This window comes from Pelodiscus sinensis, chromosome 10, assembly GCF_049634645.1.
Source record: "Pelodiscus sinensis isolate JC-2024 chromosome 10, ASM4963464v1, whole genome shotgun sequence".
NCBI classification, from domain to species: Eukaryota; Metazoa; Chordata; order Testudines; family Trionychidae; genus Pelodiscus; species Pelodiscus sinensis.
In genome coordinates this window covers 32,340,510-32,366,610 of record NC_134720.1, presented here as the reverse complement: position 1 = coordinate 32,366,610, position 26,101 = coordinate 32,340,510, and the positions used below count along the sequence as shown (strand labels likewise).

Genomic DNA, 26,101 nt, shown 5'->3' with positions numbered 1-26,101 from the left:
AATCTGAATAGTATAGTGTAAAATGACACAAAAGGCCAGATTTCATGGCCTGTTGCATGGTTTTCATGGCCATGAATTGGGTAGGGCCCTACTTACAGTATTTTCCAGATAAATTAACCAAATTCATACGTGAATACTTACATCACCTGAGAGGTGATCACTACGATGTATCCTACTGTTTTAATATATTTTACACACCAAATAGTCATCTGAAATAGTGAGTAAAATATATAAAAAACTTATTAAAATGTATATTTAGAACTAACATGTAGCAGCAATTACACAACTCTGCAAATACTATCTGACTTTGGCCCATTGCACGTATTAATTTGGCCCAATGGATAATATTAATACCTTTAAATCAGTGGTCCCCAACGCGGTGCCCACGGGTGCCATGGCGCCCGCCGGGGCATTTGTGTGCGCCCGCCGACAACCTGGGCCGGCCCCGCCCGCGGCGCACTGGAGGCGCCGGCCCTAGGCACGCGACACGCACCGGCGCCTGGTGCACGGCGCTTGGGCAGCCCCAACCCTGGGGCACATACGGGCGCGCAGCGCCGGTGCCGGCCCCAGGCGCGCAGCTCAGGAGGCGGCGCCGGCCCCAGGCCCACGGCACAAGGCGCTCGGGCGGCCCTGGGGGACATGCCGGCGCCAGGTGCAAGGGCATCCCCGTCCCTGGCGTGCCCCAGGACGCACAGCCCCGCCCCTGGCGTGCCCCAGGACGCACAGCCCCGCCCCTGGCGTGCCCGGCGCATGCGTGGCCCCATCCCCCGGGTGCCCGGCGCATGCGTGGCCCCGCCCCCAGGCACCTGGGAGCCTCTATAGGTTGGGGACCACTGCTTTAAATGCTTCTGTAGCATGGCAATGCCCAGAATAAAGATTCACCTAAGTCAGGTAGTTGGCAGGTGCTATAGTTAGTGAGAGTTTAAGATGGTTAGTCTGTTATGGAATAATACTCCTACATAATATGAAACAGTTTAGAGCAGCACTTGTTCCCTTGGGAGGAGGTTTGGGAGGGACGAGTGAGAATTGCATAACATCCTGGCTCTGTAGGGACAAGCCTATACTTGCAGTTAATGTCAGGACTTCAAGCATGCAACTGAAGCTATTTTTGCCTTAGGTCTGTCATTACCAGATGTAGACAATTACTATATTTAAAGTTCCAAAACTATACAAGGCATACTTTATTCTTAAAGGGACAAAGGCTGTTAAAATATTGATGAAAATCTTGTACCCATAGAACACTTGTTTTTGCATCATTCACTTTAAGATGTATTTCCAGTAAAGTACAAATACAATTAAAATGTAGAGTAACATTTTTCATTTCTTAACATGCACTTCAATTTACACTGAAAACTAGAGGACCACAATATTTCTGAATTAATTCTTAAATTACAGTTTTGACAACTAAATGCAGAGTATAAGAAGTTCTAAAGAACATGGTAGTACAGCAAAAACTGAACAACATTTTAATGAAAAAAATAGGTGTGTGTTAAATGCAACAGAATTTTTCACTCTTTTAGAAAATAAAGATAAAAGAAACAATGAAGAAATATTTGAATATCTGGATGAACTGTAGCATATAGTCCTGTGAACAGTATTAGCCAACTCTTCAGATTTCAACTCCTTCTCTTGTGCAGAAACTATCTCGTGCAGAGCAATTGTTAGAAGACAAGCTTCTTTTTTGTCTCTTACCTTTCTATAATTCCCCTCCATCTCCAATAGAGATACTTCACTGATGATGTCATCCATACCATCACTGTCCACATTCATTCTTTTAACTCTCAAAACCCGTTGCAGCAGATTAAATATTTCCTGATAAAATTACTATTCACTGTATCCATAATTAGTCCATTCTCCAAGAATTGTTTAGATTTCTCATTTTTAAACTGAAATATCAAATGAAAACCTGAAATTCTGTCAGTGTCCTTGCTCTTTTTCATTCAGACTGTCCAGTGATTATTCCCTTGTCTCATTCACTTTAACGTGAGGACAGCTGTCACTCCATGCAATTAAAATCTGACTTCTTGCTGACATTTGGGCCTGCCATGGGTATGGTCTTCTCACACTCTGTTATCACCTTCTGAATAATTCTGTTGGAATCCTCTACAAAGCATGCTTTTTCCCTAATAAAGTAAAAAGTTGCCTTTCAGTCTTAGCCAGCTGATTACACTGAGTTCACTGCTTAGCCGTGTATGTTGTAGCTACAAGAGGAAAGCAGCAGTCTTCCTCCAGCCACTGGTAGTGCAGGATAAAAATAGATAGAAACTTCCCTAGCAGACTACACAAGGGCAGACAAAATCTTAGTATCTTATGACAAAATTAAAACAGTTTGGTTCAAACTCAAGGTTACAAAAGCAAAACTGTGGACTCACTTCTGAGATTTTCATGTACAATCTCCCTGTACAACACAACACTTTCTGTATAGATTGGTTGTTCTGTTTCAATATTCACAACTTTAGTCTATTAGGGGAAGCAAAAAAGAATTCCAGAATTTGTTTGGAAACTCACCAGTGCACCTTTCCAATACTTTATTCTTTTTATTGCCTTTCTTATCCCCAAGCATTAAATAGTTTGCTTACTTGTTTAAGAGACAGGAGTAGAAAAATCTTCAACTGGAAGATTTTTATGCATACATTTGTTTCATATCTAACTAGGGATTCTCTATTTTAAGGGTGAATCCTTGTCTGGAATATTTTTTCAGACACAATAAGGTTTTTAAGAGAAACCGTAAATCTAATCCAGTGAAGAAAAAGGAAGCATTCAAATACAAAGATTTCATGTGTCACAATCTTATAATATTTCCAGTCAAATGAAGCCTCACTGGTACAGGTAGGTACAAATTCAAAAAATGTTGTGGAACCTTGCTCTCCAGCCAATCACAAATAAGTTCCTCACTGCTCTCCATTCTCAATATCAGGTTTCCTTTTGGATTTCATAAAGCTTTCTACTCACCCCAGACTTGTGGACATAGTAAATAGTTTGGTAATGGAATTTATGAAGTCATAGATTTTTATGGCTCTCCATCTTTTTTCTGAGCTCAGCGTCTTTCCCTTTTTAAGCCTTGCTCAGACTGACTTATGTTATTTCTGCAGAACATTCTGCAGAGGAAGACATCATTGTAATTCACTCAGAAGTATTAATTCTGTTGCATGTCAATTGTCAGTGAAGGAAGCAAAGGGGGAATGAGTGAATGTACCAAGATCCTCCCACTGCATAGCAAGATGTAAAGATCCTGTTGCACATGGGGCACTGGTAGCCAGCACTTGTGGTGCTCCCTCACCCTTTTTCACAAGGAGCTTTGATGTTTTAGCACCACGTGTCCCATGCAAGGGAAGAGTTAGATTTTCCAAACTGCATATTTACAGAAACATTCATTTCCCGCTCCCTAAGGGAACTCCATTGAGAAGAGCCTGGTGTCTGATTCAGGTATAGTGAGACTGTAGAGGGAGAATAAGAATGGCAACATTGGTTCAAGCCAGTGGTCCATTTAGCCCAGTATCTTCTGCATAGGTAGCTGAAGAAGGAACTTCTTTCTTGAATTTTTCTCAGTACCTGTGTATGCCTTCAAGATACATCAACTCTAAGTTAGTCTTCATTTTCTCAGAGAGGAATGAAGAGTTATTATGGATGGTTTCTGCTGCAGGCTTAACCAAACAATCCAAGAATAGTAGAAACATACCAGAAATAAAAATTTCACGTGTGCCTGTCCTGTTTGTAGGACACAGAACAGAATATACCAGAAACAGGAAACTGAGCTAAGTGCTCCGGCTGCCGCTGGTGGGAGACAGGCTGTGATTACATCCTGTTTGTTTATATTCTGAAGACCATGTTCCCAAGGAAAAGGGCTATGAAAAAATGGTGGTTTTTTTTCAAAATGGAAGTCTAGGTATCCACCAGTCACATGGCGCTCTTTTTCAGCCTGCCAGAGCCCAATGGTTTATTATGGCATTCTTAATTTGCTAGTAGGGTACTAAGGGAGGGAGAGGGGGAGCAGAAGACTTGCACATAAGTGCTGAGCTTTTCAAAGGGTTTAAGGGAGTTTGCCACCCATTGATCTTCAGTACCTTTAAAAATCCCAGACTAGGTATTACCAAATTTTTCTAGCAAAACTCACCTGAATATTTTGTAAAGCTTTTCTGAGCTATGGCCAAAAAACCAAAGATACATAAATCCACAAAAAGCACCCCACCGAATACAGATACACGAGTTTTGAAATCTTAATTTCCCCATCCCATCTCATAATTTCTGATTAATTCAATTTTGGACAAAAATTGTCTTCTGGCCATTAAGCACTTAAACTCATTCACACATCATTGTGTGCAAGGGGTAGTATTTTAGAGTTTAGTGTAAGTGGGAAGTGAGTTTAGTATAATAGAAAGCAAACTTTAAAAATGGCCCACCAATCTGACTCCCTGCCTACCTCACACCTCCAGCCACTGTTGAGAAAAGCTAGTTGCGGGGCCATGTGCGCCTGTGAACAGCTGCAACCTCGGGGGAGAAGCTGCATACGCTGTCCTGCCCCCAAAATAATCTCTGCAGGCAAACATGCAAAGTACCCCTTCCTCCCCTCAATCTCGCAGCTGTTACAGATGCACATGGCTCCATAGCAAGCTTTTCTGAATGGCCTGTGGGGGCATGGAGGCAGGGAGCGTGCTGAGGAACCTGCTGCACTATTGGCCAGTAGTCACCTAGGTAAACATCTGTTGGCCAGAACCTGCCTCTGGCACCCAGCCCTCCCACCTCTCCCCCCATACGCAACCCTTACCCACCCCATCCTGTCCCCTACCCCATGTAACCCCCTGTCTCCCTTCTGAACCCATGCCCCCTCCCATATCCTGAACCCCAATCCCCTGCCTCAATCACAACCCCCTTCTCCAAAACTCCTCCCCAGATCCCACACCCTCTCCTGCACCCCAATCCCTTGCCCCAAGCTTCCTCTGCATCCAGCCTTCAACCCAGACTCAGCATCTCCTCCATTAATATCATGGAAGAATGTGGCCCTTGATCACTTACCAAATTCTTAGAGTTGTCCCCCATCAAAAATTATTGCCCTGCTTCAGCCCCTAGTACGTAAAGGCTTATCTGTTTCTAGAATATAAGAAACAGGGTTTTGTTTTTATCATAGCAAATTCTGACATCAGACAGCGGGCATAATTTGCTTTGTTGCCTCCCTCTTCATACAGGGGCAGCAGGGGCGGGGATGGGGGGAAGAGTGTGTGTAGTTGATAGGATTAACTGATAAACCCAGGCTTATCGGTTAATCTTTTAGTCAACTGCATGTTGACATCCCTAATATTTAGACTGCAGAAACCCATTCTGCATACTAGCATGACTGACAGTCATTCCAATTTGTTTTGGTCAGAGCTTTGCAGGTCAGGAGAGAGATGAAATTCCTGAGCTGTATGGCAGTGCTTGCGCAACACCTGTCACTTTGGTTAGCTCAAGTTTAATTATATTAGTCCACTGCATTCACTACTGTCACTAACTTTCACCTACTAAGACTCAGCTCCAGGAAATCACATGATTCAATATAAATCTTCATGTGCTCTCAAATACCCAAATTTTATTGACATAGGTTCACACAAAATGAATTTTGCCAGTTAGCTTACTAGTTTTAATGATGTATGAATGGTGCAGAGTAATATTCTGAAACGTTCTACTCAGAAGTTTCAAGAAAAAAGCATTAATAAATAGGGAAGGCTAAAATCAATTATTTTCCTAGTTGGCTGCTTTGTAATTACTTTGCTGCACAAAGTAATTATAATTATGTGCTTGTTTTTATTATTTTTGGTTCCTTTGCCATCCTATCCACAGCTGACTCAAGTGTGTTATTTTCTAATGTTACTAAAATTAACTTCCTTCTTCTTCCAGTAGGCCTCCAGATATTTATTTCTAATATCATCATTTGATTTCTCAAGGTCTCCTTTCAAAATACATTTTTACAGATAGCTAGGTTATCAACTATAGAGAAGAAAAGTCCTTTCCTGTATTGTTGCATAGCTTTAATAAGAATAATCAGTTTTTCAAAAAAGTACAACTTCCCTGTCTAAATCTGATGAACCAGCCTGCAAAATGTTCATGCTATGAAATTCACTTATGTTCATAAAATTTATTTACTGTGTGTACCAAAAGGGATCTGTGTGTATCTTGCATTGGCAAGGAGGTCTAACATTTGATCAGACAGTACCCTGAGCTTTTTTTGGTGTGGCGGGGGAGAGGGGGCGAGGGGAGGGAGGGAAGAGTAGGCATGAAAACTAATCCACACCAACTAAGTGCGACTTCACTGAAGGTAAAAATCACATTTTATTATCCTTATTAGGGAGATGCCATCAAATACATTCAGAATATTCACATTTGGGTATGGAGCACATGGATTAGAATGATTGCGCTGTACTTTCAGAATTCTCCAATTTTTATTAAGTACATATGCATTTAGGAATGTAAATATTGTACAATATATGAAAAATTAATTTTCAGAAATAAAGTATGGAATGCTTTGAAGAGATTTCTTTATGTGTAAAAAGTGTGCTAGTTAATTTATCTTAAAAATTATATTATACTTTAAAAAAAATTATGGACACCAAATAATTTTATTTTTAAATTAAAAGCACCATAATTGAAGAAACAGGACTAGTTTTTCCATAAATCTTCATTGTTCTTGCATGCTGTGTACATACTCAGTCAGGGATGTTAAATGTCGATTAATCAGCTAATTGAGTAGCTGATAGAATTTTCTTTGACTACTTGATTAGTCGATAAGGGTGGGGGGCGCTCACTATCCCGGCTGCACCTCTGCCTTTGAAATGTACCAAGAGCTCCATGGAGCTCTTGCTACGTTTAAAAGGCAGAGGGTGCAGTGGGCAACCCGGGGTGAGCAGGGATTCAAGCAGTCTTCCCTTGTGCCGGGTCCTGACTGCTGTGCCCTCCAGGGCTCTTGTTACATTTCAAAGGCAGAGGCACAGCAATCAGGACACAGCGTGAGCAGGGACTGGTTTCAGTCCCCGCTCGCTCTATTTCCCTCTGGAGACAGTGCTGGGGGGGAACTGACTTTTAAGCTGGCTCCTGCCAGCACTGGCTCCTGCTGCCCCCACCTTGCTGCCTCTATAGAAGAGGCAGCAAGGGGGGGTGGGAGGAAGCGACTAGTCGAGCAGTGTCTTGACAACCCGATAAGCCTATGCTTATTGACTTGTTCCTCATATCCCTATTCTCAGGTATGTTATAAATACTGATTATATCAGTCTCTTCTATCATGTCAATATAAATTAATCAATAATATGAAGAGCTGATATTTATTCAGCTATTTTGCACTTGCTTCCACCTTAAATAATTTGAAACAGACCACTATTAATCCAGTAATAAAATATCATGCTTGCCTATTAAAACTGATATTCAGAAATACTGGCCACATTTTTTTCATGGAACTAATACACTTTCACGCAAAGAAGAAGGTTGTGTTGAAGCAATTACAGTAAACTTCCGATAATCTGGCACCTTTAGGACCCAGGGGATGCCAGATTATCATATATGCCGGACTATCGGAAGGGGGGGGGGGTTTATAAAGGGTCTGGGGTGGGGTGGGGATTGTCACCCCAGACCCCTCATAGCCCCCCCTTCCGATAGTCCGGCTCTGCCCCAGGCATCCCCGATTCAGCCACTGGTCAGTTTCAGCAGCGGCTAAATCGGGGATGCCTGGGGCAGAGCAGCTGGGGTGCTGCTGGGTTGGTCCGACAGCCCCGAGGAGCAGCGCTACGGGACCAACCCGGCAGCACCCCAGCTGCTCTGCCCCCTGCTTCCCCATTCAGCTGCTGGTCAGTTTCAGCAGCGGCTGAATCGTGGAAGCCGGGCGCAGAGCAGCTCCAATTGTCCGGCTGCCTGGAGAACTTCCGGGTTCCCGATGGTGCCGGACCATCAGGAGTGCCGGAGCACTGGATGCCGGACAAATGGAGTTTTACTGTAATCACTACTGGTTGACCATTTATCCCTGGACAATAGGAGGATACTCTTTCTACACTTCCTGATAGAACAGGATTGTAATAAATCAGAATGAATAAGTAAAAACAAAAATCAAACCAACCTTCCCCCCAAATAACAAACAAACAAAACAAAACAAAACAAAACAAAAAAACACAGCCACCCACCCATGTTAGGTCATGAAAAAAAGCAACCTGTTCACATTACAATAATTGTACAAATAATTTATGCATCATTTTAATTTAATCCAGAAAAAAAGGATAGTTTTGTGGTTGAAGCATTGGCCTAAGACTTTGGAGATCTGGATTCAGTTCCCCCATCTGTCCTTCTATAGTCACTGACTGCGCCCTTGTTTCCTGCCTGTACAATGGAAATAAAATTCCCTGTTTTATATATTTAGATTGTAAGCTCTCTCTCATTATATGTATGTATGTATGGTGTCTAGTACCGGGGTTCCCAAACTTTTTGACATGGGGACCAGTAAATCCATTCACAAGCTTTATTTGATGGATATTCAAATAATTTGTTTCTGGTCCACCCAAAGCCCCCAGTGCCAGCGTAAGCAAAGCTTTTGATACGGTCACCCACAATATTCTTGCCAGCAAGTTAAGGGAATATGGATTGGATAAATGGACTGTAAGATGGATAGAAAGCTGGCTAGATCAGAGTTTCCCAAACTTTTTACTTCAGTTGGAACCCATTTTTTTCAATACTGATTTTTGCAGCCCAAAACTATAAACACACTTAAAAAAAATGAAAAATGAATAAATTTTCAGTGTTTCACCCGGCTGCATCCTCCACCCAGCCTGGGCCAGGGCTTGGGGGACCCGGCACCGCAAGAACACTACAGGAAGCGGGAGCAGGAGCAGATTGGAGGTAGGGTATCTGGCTAGGAGGGAGGGTGCAAGGAAGGGTAGGGTTGCCAAGTGTCCGGTTTTGTACCAGACAGTCTGGTATTTGAAGGTTTTGTCTGGGAAAGTAACTGAGAAATTACCAGACACATAAAATGCCTGGTATTTTCTAATTAGGTAAGTTTTATTATAATTAGGTGTATCAGTCCTTAGCTACAAACTGCCTGGCTGGTAGATGTGCTCATGCTGCCTGAGTGTGTCTACCTGCCAGGCAGTTCACAACTACTGGAGGGAGGGTATGTGTCTGTGTGTGTGTGTGGGGGGGGGGCAAATGGAATCCCTGGCCAGACTCACTCATCTGCAAGTGCCCAGGTCAGTCCCACTCCCTCCCCCTTCCCCTCCCGATCTCCCCAGTCCAGCCCTGCTGCCTCCTGTCCAGCCCTGCTTCTGGTGGCCGGTTCCCCCCACCCTCCACCAATCTCCCCCGGTCAGCCCTGCTCCCCCAATGACCCCTTCCGACCAGCCCCACTGCCCCCGTTCAGCCTTGTTTCTGGCAGCTGGTTCTCCCGTCCTCCTCCTCCTGATCTTCCCCGGCCCGCCCCCACCCACCCCAGCTCCTGTCAAGCCCTGGTTCCGCTGCCCGCGCGGATCTCCACAGGACAGCCCTGCTGCCCCCAACCCTGCTTTCGCCAGCCGCTCGGATCTCCGCGGGACGGCCCCACTGCCCCCAGCGCTGCTTTCGCCAGCTGCCCGCCCACCCGCCTGCCCGGATCTCTGTGGGACGGCCCCACTGCCCCCAGCCCTGCTTTCGCCAGCTGCCCGCCCACCCGCCTGCCCGGATCTCTGTGGGACGGCCCCACTGCCCCCAACCCTGCTTTCGCCAGCTGCCCGCCCACCCGCCTGCCCGGATCTCTGTGGGACGGCCCCACTGCCCCCAGCCCTGCTTTCGCCAGCTGCCCGCCCACCCGCCTGCCCGGATCTCTGCGGGAAGACCCCACTGCCCCCAGCCCTGCTTCCTGGTGGCCGGTTCCCCTCCCCCCCAGCCCGCCCCGCTCTGCACCCCTCCCAGCAGCCACGCTGAGGCCTGGTATTTTTTCCCACAGCCTGGTACCGGGCTGCGGCCCATAGTTTGGGAAACGCTGGTCTAGTACATTGGACCATGCTAATGGCGAGGACCAGTGTTCCCTCTGAGCTGCACAGCTTCATAGGTGATTAATCAGCCTCACCCAGTCAGAGACTCAGGGCTCCATGCACATCTTAGAGGGAACACTGGTAAGGACCTCTAGGGAACTACCACTGCATAAATAATAAATACAATTAATGTATTTGGACAATGCATGTGATGTTATTTTATTTTACTTCAGCATCACTAAAGCAAAAACCAAAGTTTTGGGGCTTGGTATTAATGCTTAGGAAAAATGAAATGGAGTGTCACACACCACTGCAGTAACTACGTCAGAATATTTTACTTCTTTCATTAGACAAAAAGACAGGTTCCATTTAAAATACATTCACACAGAATCTTTCACCTAAATTACCTCTTTACCCTTCACTTAAGCTTTTTCAGGCTGATTACCCTGTCATCCAAGTACTGTTGGGAGAAATATCTTTCCTGAGATTCTCTCAGGACTAACTTTGTAATGAGACCATTTCAACAGCAAAGAGTCAAACCCGTTGCCTTAGATTTTAAGTCTAGATGATGGTAATTCTGGTTTTAACTCACATCACAGCCTTAAATGAAAATTCTTTGTTCAGTGAACATCTTATTTCAGAAGGAAAGAGAGAAAAATCAGTTCAGAATAATATGCTGGACAACAGGTTTCTGATAATAAGAGCATATTCTTTGCACAATCTAAATACCATTTCTGGGGTCACACTATAGCCACCAGCAATCATCATTCTTTCAGTTGCTTCTTAGGTAATTGTACAAAGGCATTATACCTCTACTTCTGTGAGAGGGTGTGGCATTACTAACTTTTAAATGATTGTCTTGAAAACTAAACTATAAAACAAATTTATTTTTAGATTGTTAAAACATTCCAGAGCTGTCTGGACAGTTCCATAGACAGCTACTTTCTTCCCATTGGCAGTTTTTGGCAATAAAGCCACTTGGAGATGGTTACACTATTGATGTCTGCTTTGTGTCTGTTTATTCTTTTACGTAGAGACTGTCCAGTTTGGTTGATGGCAGAGGGGTACTGCTGGCACATGATTGCATATATTACATTGGTGGATGTGCAGGTGAATGAGCCTTGTAATGGTGTGGCTGATGTGGTTAGGGTCTGTAATGGTGTCGCTGGTGTAGATACGTGGGCAGAGTTGGCACCAAGGTTTATTCCACTGTACTTAGCTGTATGGAGTGGAAATCCATCAACCAATCTCGTTGTTCTTGTAGATTCAGACTAACACGGCTAGCCCTCAGATACTTGTCACAAAGTGAGAGTCTCTGCTTCAAAGTATTTATAATTTAAGTAGACGAGACAATAGGAGGAAGAGTAGCAGAGGCAAAGGGAAGTTACTTTCCCAAGGTCACAAACCAGGTCAGTGGCTGAGCCAGGAATAGAACCAAGGACTTCTAACTCTCTTTAATGCCCAATGCAATAGATCACAATGCCCTTCTGTACCTAAAGCTGCTACTGTTAAGAATATAATGTGACAACCTCTTCCATACTCCTTCACTTTCCAGGATCAAAATTAGTTGTCCCTTTCAAGATATATTTAGATTCAACTAAGCATGGATAACACTTATCTGAGTCAATGACATAAACTTTAAATAATGAATTATAAATTTTATAAGATATGCCATAAAAAGAATAGAGAAGAAACCATAATGATTTTCTTGTTCCAAAAATCCAATCTTTTCCAAATAGTGCACTTTAGTAGATTATCTAGTTAAGTGATTATGGTAACCTAAGTAGAGTACTTATACCTATGAACACCTCTCACAATATCTCAGAAGTGGTTATTAGTTTACTATTCATTAGTAGAACTTTTAATATATGGTTAGGATATAGACAGATTTGGAAGGATTAGATTTTTACCAGTAACAGCATATAAACATTGATTTCACTGTATATACACACACAAGCCTATGAAAATGTATTTTCATCAATAACAATCAAAATGGACAGAGGCAATGTAAGAAAAATGCTGCTTCAGAACTTCTGAGCTTGATTTAACGATATGTAATTTGTATATTTTTATGTGATGCTGACAATTTATATTATAATGGTTACAAAGCTTTAACTTTTTGAACCTTAGCTATCATTACAAGATTATCTGACCTGCCCCAAAATTACCTGCAACTGTAAAAGTTTAAATCAGGAGTGGGCAATAATTTTTGAAGGGGGAGGGCACACCAAGATTTTGGAAAGTGATGAGGGCTGCACTCTTCCATTATATTAATGGAGATGCGGGGTCTGGAATGGAGGTTGGGTGCAGAAGGGAGCTTGGGGTAAAGGGATTGGGATGCAGCGGGAGACTGGAGTCTGGGAGGGAGTTGGGATGAAGCAGGCGGTTGTGACTTAAGGCAGGGGACTGGGATGGGACCTATGGTAGGAGGGGGATTGTGATCTGGGGCAGGAGATTGGGGTGCCAGAACTGAGAGGGAGTATGGGGATAAAAGGGAGCAGAGGGTTTGGGTATGTTGAGTGGGGGAGAGGCACAGAGTTGGGGCAGGAAAGGGCTGGGATGCCAGAAGCAGGCTGTGGCCAAGAGACTTACTTGTCAGCTGCCAAACTAGCCTGCCTGCCTGCAGAGCTTAAAATGTTTCCCAGCCAGTCAGCCTGCTTGCCTGGCTATGTACTTCATGAATAACTGGAGAAGGGGCTGATTCTTCCTAGCTGCCTGTTATTCTAACAGGCAGCTCCCATTGGCTGGTTTCTGAAAAACTGGCCAATAGCAATGTACTGGGGGTGGGGCAGCTCCTAAAACTTCCCCCCTTTCCTCCAGTTTTAAAACAGAAACAGAGTCCTGCAGCCGCATTTCTTTACAGCACGCGGGGCTGCAGGGCAAGCTGAGGAGCCTGCCTGGGGCTCCCCGCTGCCTCCGCAGACCGGATCTGGTGGCTTGGCAGGCCGAATCTGGCCCGTGGGCCATATTCTGCCCAGGCCTGGTTTAAATAGATAAAAATAGAAATATGCTTACAATATACATTAATATTATCCATCATAATTATAAAAAATTTTTTTTTTTGCCAAGCCTAGAGAAATTTCATATAATTAGACAGCTATTTAAGGAACACTTGTTGAAGTGGGATGTGCCCACGAAAACTCATGATACCATCTACATGTTTTGTTAGTCTTTAAAGTGTTAACAAGACTATTTGTTGTTTTTTAAGTTTATCCTGTACAGACTAACTTGGCTACTCCTCTGAAACTTGTTTTACTGTGGAGGTCTGAATTTGTTACTTTAGAAAAACACTTTTGAATCAGTCATTATTAAAGGACCACTCTACAGGCTGGCCATCATCTGCCTTTCCTTTTATACAGACAGTAGCATCATCTTCAGAGGTTAGACATCTAACTGGGATTAAGAACGTTCTCAGGAAAATGAGGTAGAGTTAGTATTTGATCCATTCACTTCTTTATTGCCCACAGTTTAACTGTCTGGTATTTCTTTTGTCAACGTCTCCTGAGGCGCCTTCCAAATTTCAACAGCATCAGCAGTTTCTCTTGATGTTTGTTTAAGGCTATGGATAATAGGTTTCAGTATACTGGGCATATTCTCTACATTCCTCCTTAATCCTTTGGATGACATACTTCAATATATTTAATCACAGTTTTCTTCACAAAGTATAATGAGAGTAGGCTAATTCTTAATAAATTGTTCAAAACAATCAACCACAGAATTCCAAACTTTTTGGAGGGAGAATTAGTTTGGATCCTTCTACTCCCTTGAGTGAGAGAGTGTCTTATCTAACAGCTTTGCTGATCTTGTCCCAGGTCCACCATATAAACACAGAACAAAAACATTCCTATCCAGTCTGTGTCTTTCTTTGCACATGCAACTTGAGACTACTGAGCAACAGAAACTGAAAGTCCAGAACTTTCAAGAAGAGAGAGATGACAGGCTGGACAGATTAGAGCCATTAATTAATTTTGATGAGACTAAGTTTAGGTGTAGCAAGATTTGTTATGCCTATCTGTAACTTATTTTAAAATAAAATCTTTAGTATTTTATTAAACATTTTTAGAAAAAATAAAAAAATCCAATTTTGAGGGTTTTTTTAAATAATTGATTTTTATCCACCATGTCAAGCTATCAAAGGTCTCCCATAACCCCATCTCAATGGTGGAAGGCTCCTTTAGTGTACTACTTAATAGCAGTAGTTTCTCTATTGGTGATCAATGTGCCCTGGAGCTATTGATATACTGAGGCCCTACTCCCTTGTTACAAAATGTTTATGAAATGCAGAAATCAGCTGAAGTAAAGAATTATTTTGGAAGGCAGGATGGAAGCCATGTCTTCTGTCCCAATATAGGAGAAGTAGACTGTAGCATTGCCAATTCCTGTTGTTATATCTGTAGCCTCATGATATTTTGTGTATTTTCTCCAAGAGTCTCAGCTTTCATTTCTAGAATTTATGGTTGCTAAGAGATCTTTTCAATATGAATGCTAAAAGTTTAGAAACAGAAAGCAAATAGAAGGACTCCAAACTTGTTATGTTTAAAAATCTAATGACTTATAAGTCAAATTTCATGATTCTGGGGGAGCTAGACTCACAATTTTTCAGTATTTGGTATTAGCATTACTAAGGTCTTGTGTATGCTACAGACCTCTGCTGGTCTGGATTGATCAGTCACAGATATGAAGAAGAATTATCCCCAACTGATATAGCTGTGGTATCAAGTGCCTAAAATGTGCTGACATAGTACATAAGGTCCTATCTTTTCACCAAGGAAACCACGTGGCTACTGGCATATTCTTGATCTATAGACATAGTTCTTTACTGAAAGGACTGTTCAAAATGGAGGGCTTGTGGCATACAAGCTGATCAACTGCCTAAAAAGTCTGCAAAGACAGAGGCTTTTACTGAGAAATATCACACTCTTACCTTCTTTCTATGGACATGCAGACAGTCACATTTGATACATGTATTGAAGGGCAGCCTGATTTTCAACATGTGCATATAAGCTGCTAATAGATAAATATTCTAGGCTATGTCTAAACTACATTCCTCTTTTGAAAGAGGAATGTAAATGAGCCCGATCGAAAACTGAAATGAAGTGTGGATTTACAAATCTCACACTTCATTTGCATAATTGCATGAGAGCGCTTTTTCGAAAAAGGGTTTTTTGAAAAAGAAACCACAGTCTAGACGGGGTTCTTTTGATAAAACCACTTTTTTTGGAAAGAGCCCGCACACCTCATTTTTTCATCTGACATCTGTGCTGGCTGGTGCCCAGCAGGCTGCCCACTGTGCTGTTGGACACGCTCTTGTGGCAAGGTCAGGGCTTCCAAATGCCAACCCCAGCAGGGTTGCCAACTGTGTAACTGCACAAACCCAAAGATTCTCGTCCTGTCCCACCCCTTCCCTGAGGTCACACCCTTGTCCAAGGCCTTGCTCCCACTCACTCCATCTTCCCTACCTCTGCTGCTCGCTTTCCCTCACCCACTTTCACCAGGCTGGGACAAGGACTTGGGTTGTGGGAAGTGGTGTGGGGTGCAGGCTCTCAGAGGGCGCTTGGACACTAGCTTTGTGGTGGGGTATGAGAGGAGGTCAGTGCTTACCTCAAGTGGTCCGAAAGCAACCGGCATACCCATCTGGCACTAGCTTCTATGCGAGGAGTTCAGGAGGTCTCTGTGCACCATTGCTTATCTGCACCACAGGCACAGTTCCCATTGGCCACAGTTTCCAGCCAAAGGGAGCTGGAGAATCAGTGCTCGGGGAGGCACCTCCCTCTCCGGGGCTGCCCGGCAGCTTCTGGGAGCAGACAGGAAGCCTACCTTAACCCTGCTGTGCTGCCAATGACTGCCTCTGGATCCTTTTAAATATCCAGGCCCTTGGGCAATTTCCCTCTTTGTGTTCTCATCGGAAGGCCTGATTAGTAGTAGTATTATGGGAGCATCTAGGGGCTAGGATCCCATTGTGCTAGGCACTGTAAAAATGCATAACAAAAAGGCAAACTAATCTGAAGAACTCTCAATAGACTCACTCATCAAGATGAAGAAAATATGGAAGAAGTTGACTAGGGATGTAATAGAGCACTCGATTAACCAATAAACAAAAGCTTATAGGTTAATGCTATAGACTACAAACATTTCCCTCTCCCCCACATCTTGCCAGTACATTTTTTAGCAGGCTGGTCAGAAGTCTGGCCCAGTCCTGGTTTGCGATGGGTCTGGGACCTACACCCACTGCGGCTTTGCAATTTAAAATGTATTAGGAGATAGGTGGGCGGGCGGGCAGGCAGGCAGCCTGACTCAATTCTCATATCATCAGTTGATCCCTCTCCTGTCATCCATCTCCAGACCAACGGAGGCTGGGGACACCATTTCTACCCATCCAGGCTAATAACTGTTGATGGATCTAACCTCCATGAATCTATCTAGCCCTTTTTTGAATCCTGTTAAAGTACTAGTCTTCACACATCCTCTGGCAAGGAGTACCACAGGTTGACTGTGCGCTGCTCACACCGGGTCCAGAAGCTCAGATTTGCCCCAGACAGGGGCTGCTGTCACCCTGCACTGCTGCCTCTTTATCAGAGGCAGCAACAAAGGGTGATAGGCAGCCAGTCCACAAGGCGAGCTGGTTTTTAAACTGGCTCCCCTTGAAGACCAAGCTTCCACCTGGCACCCCACACTGCTGCCTCTGATAGGCAGCAGTGCAGAGGCAGGCGGCTCCTCGGAAGTGTGGCCCCGGAGACTACAGAATAGTCAACTAATCAATAAGAATTCACGAGGTTACTCAACTATTCAGTTATTCAGTATTCGATATTTAACATCCCTAAAGCTGACATCAGCTTCATTTTCAGATTGTTACTCTCTGCAAATGGTCCCCTGCAAAATTTAATTGATGAACTGAAATGCTTTATTACTTGATTCTAGTTAAGAACTTAAATCATTAAAATAGTACATGGGTATATTTAAATTACAAGGAAGTACATTTATTTATTGATCAGGCCCTGAGTTAAGGCTGTGTTTTCCCAAAGCAAGTTGATGACACCACAGATGTCTGATATATTTTAAGCAAAAGTGTGAGTGCTGGTATTTTTCATGTCAAATTCACAGGAGTAAAAAATAGAGCCCTAAAACACAGCCCTTGGGAGATCAGTTGAAAACATACTTGCAATTTACTTTTAAATTGTATTTATTCATATGATTAATACCACACACCCATTCTTTTAAATATTTCCCTGCTTTTAAGAAGTGTTTGGCAATACTTACAAAAATAATTGTAATTACTTTTAATGGTGTTGTAATGAAAAGTGTACTGACATACCAATGCCAATATGCCTGTACAGGATAATCTGAAATGGTGAAAAGATCCATGTCTAGATCACTTGGGAAGTGGAAGGAAGACACATTACAAAGCCCCAGGTGGTAATAACTTTTGGTCACCACTAACCTGATATGGATCCAAATCGGTGACCTATAAGTGAAAGGATTCATATTCCATTACCATGTGACATTCAATTTCATTGCAACCAATATATAATTCTTCCTATTTCTTAGATTCCAAATATAAAAGCACAGATTGCTAAGCTTCCCAGGAATGCTGTCATCATACTATTTTGAATATGATCTAAATAACTGTTTAATTAAACATTTAGTATTTCTCTTTTTAGACTTGTTAATTCTGTTAAATTAATAGTTTTATGGATCATTTTCTTAATTTAGAAAACAGCAGTATTTGATATAGGTCAAAGATCTGAGCGGTGAAATGTGTATGAACAAGTTGCTTTTTTGCTGTCTCAGGTCATAAGATAAAACTGTGCTGCTGACCCACCACTCTCTCTTTTTTTTAAAACAGCCACTGCCGGTAGTATTAGGTAATCTCAGGGATTTAGCATCTAAACTGTACATTCCTTGAACTAGTGCACTGTAAATTTTCACTACGCGTGGGTTTCACTATTAATTGTATTTTAAAGCTCTGATAAAACCTAAAGCACATTTCATAAAGGAATGTAACCACAAATGTCACAAGCAACTGTAGCAGTCTTAACACTTGACAATTTCCCTTCCCACATCACAGGCAGTGTTTAGGGAAGACACCCTTCCTCTCCAGCATGGTGAAATCCAATCATTTATGGCTTGTAGTTTGATTCTAAACCCTGGATTGCTGATCACAGAAGGATTAAAACTTGGCCTCCAGGTTAATAGGTTATATTATATGGCACTGCTCCTGCACCCAAACAGAGGTATTTAAACAAATCATAAAGATCATTTTCCTATGATTTTTTTCTAAAATAAAGATTCACACACTATTAGTTAATTCTTTTTCTTTTGAAAGAACTCTTTATAATGAAGAAGCTGCTTAAAATTATTTAAAATATAGCGATATGATGATCACACAAAACTAAATGCTGTAGGATGCTACCCAGGCTAGTAGCAGCAGTCTATCTTGACTGAATCTAATGTACATTCTGGTTCCCAGAAGACCAACTTCCATTTGAGATGAAACAATAGGTGACCTTTAACCCTTTCGTTCTCAGAACTATGCTGGGAAAACATTCTCAGAGACACAACAATGATGCTATGTATAAAATTACTAAGATATGACAGGCTAAATGCTTCAGAAAGATTTAAATAAATTTTTACAAGAGGATAGACTGGAGTAATTATTTTAAACTGCTATTTGGATTTAAAATCTTCAGACAATATTTAACTGTGTAATTATATATATATATTTGTACTTTTGTTTATTTCGTTTCATCCTATTTTATATATGGGAACATGTGTTTAAAAGTAAATCTTCAAACAGGACCAAACCCTAGGAGTAGAATCTGAAATATAATATGTGATAATACTGTCCCTCTATTGTTAGGAAAGTTATGAAATTGCCCACTATATTTTAATGCATCTACCATGATAAACAGGCAATTATTGAGTGAATACAGAACTCCAATATATGAAAAGCTAATCTCTTTTCAAACATAATAACTACAAAGATGCTAAAACAGCCACTTTGTACAAGTAATTTTAATCAGATACTCTCATTTATACTTGTACGTGTAGAAGAGTAATTGTTGATACATTATACAATGTAAAATGCAGCTTGTACATAAAGACTCAGATAAATATGTATTACTGAATGTAAAGCAGCAATGCATGGAAATTCAGGGTCAATAAATTGGTTACCTTTTCCTTTTACACTTAGTTCATGTAAAGATTTATACTATATTAGTAAACTTGCTGTAGTTTACACAGAAACTTAGGCATTGACACATTTAAAGTAACATTTTAAAATATTTGTTTACTATTTTATGCACCTATTATTAGTTCTATAATTTACTCCCCAAAAGTGTTTCCCATATCTTAAACAATTCGTAATGTAAAGGAGTTCATCTATCCATTCAAATCAGGATAGATTATACCTATACAATTCACATTTTACAGCCTAACTAAATTATTTTCTACATTGCTTATCAGATTTGCAACTAACCATAGTACTAACAATACTGTAGAATCCAAGGAGAGCCAACCTGCTGCACAGAAAAAGGCAGGCCTTTCTCTTCCCAAAGGATGCCTATCATTGTAACAGAGCTTTAATTCTTACCTGATACGAACAGTTTTCCTGGTGTACCATCTCAGTGCATCATACAGAGAGCAGACACCAAAGCCAGGAATGTTTACAGAAGCTGCACAGTTAAAATTTACAGCATCTGAAGGAGAAAAGAACGCCCTTGTAAGGCGAGAGGCTTCCTGCAGATTAAAATGGATGCTGTTTCTGCTGTTTCAACCTGCGCAATGGCACTGCCTTTGCTAGTGAGGAGCGTAGCAGTGCTGTTCTCCTCGGGGAACTAGCAATGAGGTTTAACAACATGTAGCTGAGACTGTGATGGGGGAGGGGGTTCACTCATCACTAACACAATCGGCCAATTATATTATAGACACAAAGAAAAGGATCAGACTGAGGCTGGTGTGACCTTCTGGTGCTTTCTGAAGGCAGTTTACTGATGTGGAAACATTCCAGTCCTCATTAAAGGGAAAAAAGCAAAAGCAAAAAAAAATATCAATATTTCAATTGAACATTTCTGACCTTCAGCATCATTCTACCTCCTATAGCCATTCTTCGATTAGTGCATGTGGAAGATCGCTTGCAAATAAATTTTATTACTGCTTAGAAGTTTTAATGATGCTTAAAAACAGCTAGTCATAATGTTATATTACAGAAATATAAACATTTGCCTTTGTAATTTAAAAACATGAATCTATTTAAATCATCAGATGTTTCTTTCTTTGGACAAGGACATTTATAGCTAAATAAACCCAAAGACAGGTGTACATTCCATCCAAAAAAAGAAATGAGCTATCTATTTCATCTTCCCAAAGCAGGTTTAAGATGCTGAATAATGAAATAAGAGGTGGAAATGTATTCCAGCTATTTCCTTTTACAATGTATCTGAGAAACAAAGTATTTTCTTGAGGATATTTTGTAACTGTATAGGATACAAATTATAATTATAGGATACAATGACATTTTTAAAAGTTTTTACTTTCTGCAATGTAATGTCCATTTTGAGCTGGAGCTTTGAACATGGATATTATCCAATTTAGGGAACACTGTCACACAGTTTGTTTAAAATGAAATAAGCATTTATGTATTTTGCAACAGCCCCAACCCAAAAAATAGGCTGTTTTACAACTAAATATCTTTTCATCAGCAAAATTTAAAGATCAGGCAAATATGCAGATTTAAGTTTATACACAGCCACAGCTGGCCTGAACGGCATTTTCAGGGATAACTATGACGTGGTATTTTAGATCAGAGCTTTTTTTAAAATAACGTTTGTAATACCCTGTCATCCAATCCTCAGCTGAGAGATAATTAGGCCTGAAAATTCTTAGAGGCTGAATAAATATTCCAAAATGGCAATGATAATTGTTCAATAATAACTAAAAAACCTTAATTTTTTGTAAAATATTCTGCACATTCAGAATTATATTTTGAGATTATACGCTGGTTTTGCTAATGGCAGTACAGGTTAGGCTGTGATTCTTGACGTATAAAAGCAACTAAATACAAACTTTGTATTCCATTAACTAAAAACACTTATAGAAGACGAGTGAAAGAAGAAATAAGTTCTATTTTAAATTGTCTCAGGTTTAATGACTTTGGCCTGGGAGTTTTAGCATGCAGCTCATAGAAAAACGCAAGACTTCAGAGTCACTTTCACTGCTGGGCTTCTCACCTTCAATTTAAAACAGTGAAAATATGTTAGGAGTCTTGGTACATTAACAGCCAAGTGGTAACCTATAAAACGCTTGGGTCAGATTGTGTCTAGTTCTAGTAGGACATCAGAGCATTCTTTTGCTTTTGTATGCAAGAAATGCTCCTTCCTAGTACCCAACAGGATACTTGCCATACAGAAAAGGTCATGGAGACATATAGTTATCAAAAGAATATCAACCTTCCTATGGTACATCACAGTTGTCATGCTTTCCCCCCAAATGCTGGAGAACTCCAGGAGGAATTGTGCAATCTGAGACAAATCCCTTCCAGAGTTCTATGTGGGATGATGCAACTGCACCAATCCCAAACTGACCAGTGCCTATCATGCACCATCTAGTGCTTAGTATTAACAGCCAGTCTTTGCATAGGAATATTAGATGTAGCAAGTCCTGCAAAATGTCATCCCCTGGGATTGCCCCTTTACTAGCATAGCTATAATGTTTCAATCATTTGCTAGTTTACATAATGATTATATCAGTGATGGGGTGTTTCTTATGCTGCACTGCTAGTGGAGAAATACACCACTCTACTATAGGAGACTGATGCTTGATGTGTTATGAACTAGGCTATTGATAAAACATGGTAAAAAGGTTAAAATGTATGGAGTAATATTCACTTTTTGCACAATTGCCTGTATGGAATGAAAGTGCACAAAACTATCTCTTGCAATAAAATGTAAATATATGCTTCTTCCTAAATTTAGTATTTCTATAAATTTGAGATGCCAGTTTCATTACTGAAAAACTATCAGTGTTTCTATTTTATATTGGCACTGTTTCTTAGGCCTGTGGAGGCTCAGCCCACAAATTTAAATAGCTATGAGAAAACAGGAATCTTGAGTTTTCTTCAGAGCACCTGATTCAAGTGCCAAAAATTCATCTCTGGCTCAGGATTTCTTTGTCAAAAAATGGCCTTGCATGATGATCTCTCCACCCCCACTTTTCTCAGCTTTTCATTCTCGCTTAAAAAAGCAAGGGAAAATGTGGGCAGATGAGATTCACCAGAGCTCTCACACAAGTGGGAGGGCAAAGAGAGGAAGGAAAAAAATCCCATAATACTATTTTTTCTTCTTTATCCAGCACCTCAGTAGAAAGGCTATAATGTAGTCCCCATTATAATACTCATGGTGGAGGGAGTGGTGAAGAAAGGAGGAAAGGCAAGAAAGTTTGACTGTTAGGAAGTATGGAGAAAGAAGAAGGCTACCCTTCAATCCCTGAACGCTTTATTCCTCTTTTTGGCTGAACTCCAAAATAGAAGGCAGAAAACTGATAATGATAGCCAGACACTGGCTTCTCCAGGTGGCTGTTTTTCACTCAGGCGGAAGAGCACTTATCAGTCAATGTGGGAATTTACTATTCATGCTTAGGAAATCTGAACATAAATTAGTCAAGCCACTAATTGCCACATATGTGGGGTAATCATAACAGAGCAATTTCCAAACTCCAGATCTGGGCAGAGGATAAAAAGATGGATCTTTTAACTAGACACACCACAGATGGGGGTAAGGGATGGGGTGAGCCCTCTTAATATCAGGAATAGTGGCTGTGACTTGAGTGCTCTGAAATCTCAGCTACTTCTGAGGGGCTAACATCAGCTAAAGTTTTCTTTTTGGCTAGATCATAAACTTTATTATATAAAAAAGAATGATATAAATGATATAAAACAATTACACTTTAATTTTCCATTCTGAAGACATGAAAAGGAATCTCTCAGCAAGACTTTTTTTTTTCCAGAAGCTTCCTTTATAGAGAGCAAAATGTTTGCCCCCAGGTAGACGAAAACAAAAACCCCATAACCAAAAAACCAAACCCCTTGCTAATGCTGAAAGCAGCTTCCCATGTTACATAATCTCCTGATGACATTTATCATGTGTGTCATAAGAAAGACTCATTAAATTATCCCACTCTTCACACATTGCTGGCTTATTTATAGTTGAAGTGACTCAGTGCCATTTCACACAAAGCAGATATCTGACAAGGATAGAATGAATCTTGTTGGACAAGCTTTGGTGCAATGAGGTGCGAAGTATACAAAATCATCCTGTTTAACAGTTTATTCCTTCTATAGGTGTTTGTGCATGGTATAGGTAATTACATTTAACTTTTGGTTTGCTGTACAGAATCCTTCCACTTCTTCAAAGTGTCTAGAGATTAGTGTGCTGGGCTATGAGCCAGGGAAACATCTGCACCTGCTCTTTCTTCATCAGTTTATGATTATCCGTCCAAAGGGCAAGTTGGATAGATAGGTAATAAAGAAAGCAGTAGGTGCTTCAAAGGAATGAAAGTTATTTGGCTGCCTCCCAAATGGGTCACTACAAAATGATTTTCCTTGCTAAAGAAAGGAACAGATAAACATTCCTATTTTGGCACCTACATAATGACAGTCCACCAAGGAAGGAGTGGTCTTGAAAATAAACTAAATTTAACAGTCCTAAGAAACTCTTGGTCTGAAAACAGCTTTTGACAGTACAAAAGCATCAATGTTACAATGTTTAGAGAAAACATGCAAGTATAAGTATGCTGCTAGTCTAAATATTCCTTGCTGAGAAGAGATGCATCTCTCTGCCCAGGAGAAAGATGCTGCCTGGATAGAGAGAACTCTTACACCACATCTATATTTACCCGTACTCCAGAGGTCAATCTTCTAGCATTAGATTTAGCAGGTCTAGTAAGGACCCGCTAAATCGAACTCAGAGAGTGCCCCTGTCGGCACCGGTACTCCTATTCCTTGCAAGGAGTACGGGAAGTCAATGGGTGCCTCTCTCTCGGGATGACACCAAAGTTCAGATCAAGGTACGTGGACTCCAGCTATGCAATTAACATCGCTGGAGTAGCTTATTTGTAATTCAAAGTGATTCCCTAGGAGGGATGCAAGCAAGTAGTCAATTAACTGGTAAGCCAGGCTCAACTATTCGACTACTCGCATTTCCCTCCCACTTTAGGGTTGCCAGATGGTTTCAATAAAAATACTGGACACACTTGACATTACATCACAATCTACATTACATCTTATTTAGTAAATACCGGACATTTATATTTTCTCAATTTGTTTCCCGAACAGAAAACTCAAATACTGGACTGTCCGATTCAAAACCGAACAGCTGGCAACCCTATCTCCCTTGCAGCCTCTAATACACAGGCAGCAAGGAGAGGGGTAAGGAGGAGACAATGCTGGGGGGAGCTGGCCTTTAAAAGCTGGCTACCACCAGCATTGTCTCTGTGGTGCTGCCTGCTCTCACTCCCTGGCCTGCGCTGCTGCCTCTCTCAGTATGGGGAGAGGGGTAAGGAGAGACTGCTGTGAAGCAGCCTCTGCCCATGGCAGGCCCAGGCTTGCTGTAGGCAGAGGTTGCTCTGGCAACAGCTCCTGTCCACGGTGGCCTGAGCTGGCCATGGGCAGAGGCTGTTCTGGCAGCCCAGCTCAGTCCCAGCTTGTGCCAGATCCGGGAGCTATCCATGCTTCAGCTGTGCAGTTTGGCTTCAACTACATTTAAACTGCAGAGCCGCAGCAGGGGTAGCTCCCAGACCCCATGTGAGCCAGGACTAAGTGCCTTCCCTTATCGAGTAATCATGTGGTCGATGAAAATTCTATCGATTACACAATTAGTAAAATACTCACTTCTTAACATGCCTATTCCCAAGTGCAGACCTGGTCTTAGCCAGGCAAAGCAAGCACTGACTTCTCCCTCTCTTCCGACAATTTTTAAATAATGGAATATTTAATCCAACTTTAAACCATGGTGGTTTTAGAGAAATTTTCCCAAATGAAAAAAAAAAAAAAGGGAAAATGTTTCCTGACTTACAAAATGGTTTTCTACAATTTAAATAAATACAATGGTCTGTTATAAGTCTTGATGGTGCTACCTACTTACAGTGTCAGACGGACTGAGGTGAGGCAGAAACCAATGAAGAATGTCTTCTGGCAGATATGAAAAAGCAATATTTTATAAAGAAAAGCAGGAACAGTATACGGCACTACTGGGTCCCAAAAAAAGACGGCATCATAAAGAGTAACATCTAGCTCTTATATGCGACAGTAGATCACAGCACTTTACAAAGGTGGTTAGTGTCATTAATCCTATTCTACACATGGGAAAATCAGCAGGGAGGTGATATGACTTATCCAAGATCATCCAACAGGCCAGTGGCAGAGCCAGTAATAGAACCCTGGTCCTGCTGAGTCCCAGTCCTGTATTATTGAATGAACAGATCTCTACTGAGTAGCAGTAAGTTCCAATTTTATAATAAAAAAAAGATAGAAACAGAATTTTGGTTTACAAAATGAACACAAGCTTCATGGGATAAACATAAATCTCCAAAGAGAAATAATCCTCTTTCCAAAAACCTAGTTATCAGGTTGGGAACCTGCCACTGTCCTGTAGTTCTCACCAAGCAGAATCAAAAGTAAAAACCTGGGACTCTCAGCCCTGGTCTACAGTAGTGGTTTTGAAATAAGGAGCTGCTTATTTTGAAATAACTCCTGCTTTCCATGATGAATGACGCTTATTTTAAAATAATTATTTTGGGAATTATAGCTGGAGTGAAGATGCTCCACTGCTGCTATTTCAAAATAACTACTCCACAGAGTTATTCAAAGTAATTACTCCACAGTGCTTCCTAGGGCTTTAATTTGAAGTAGCATGTCAACACTAAGGCTGTGTCTACACTACATGCCTCTGTCGGCAGAGGCATGTAGATTAGGGTTGTAGGCAAAGGTAAATGAAGCCGCGATTTAAATGATCGCGGCTTCATTTACATTTACATGGCTGCCGCGCTGAGCCGACAAACAGCCGATCAGCTGTTTGTCGGCTCGCCGCTAGTCTGGACGTTCCCCCTGTCGACATCAAAGCCCTTTGTCGGCAGCCCCGTTATTCCTCGTGGAATGA

At 41.5% G+C, this 26,101-nt stretch overlaps 1 protein-coding gene across 10 annotated transcripts in view; it reads right to left on the bottom strand.

Annotated features, from left to right (window-relative positions):
- The window catches only part of SCHIP1 (schwannomin interacting protein 1), a 122,599-nt gene that overhangs the window by 39,339 nt on the left and 57,159 nt on the right, over window positions 1-26,101 (bottom strand). For 3 of the 10 annotated variants that reach the window (XM_075937801.1, XM_075937800.1, XM_075937805.1), the window contains 2 exons: window positions 19,543-19,648; window positions 17,392-17,415 (listed from right to left, as the gene is read on the bottom strand). The exons of 2 other annotated variants lie outside the window; for them this stretch is intronic. In XM_075937801.1, coding sequence (XP_075793916.1) covers window positions 17,392-17,415; window positions 19,543-19,572 — 54 coding nt within the window. In that variant the 5' untranslated portion in view covers window positions 19,573-19,648. Of the gene's footprint in view, window positions 1-1,692; window positions 2,212-17,391; window positions 17,416-19,542; window positions 19,772-26,101 lie in introns of those variants that run through there. 5 more of the 10 variants (XM_075937804.1, XM_075937803.1, XM_006123446.4 and 2 more) reach the window with 4 other exon arrangements.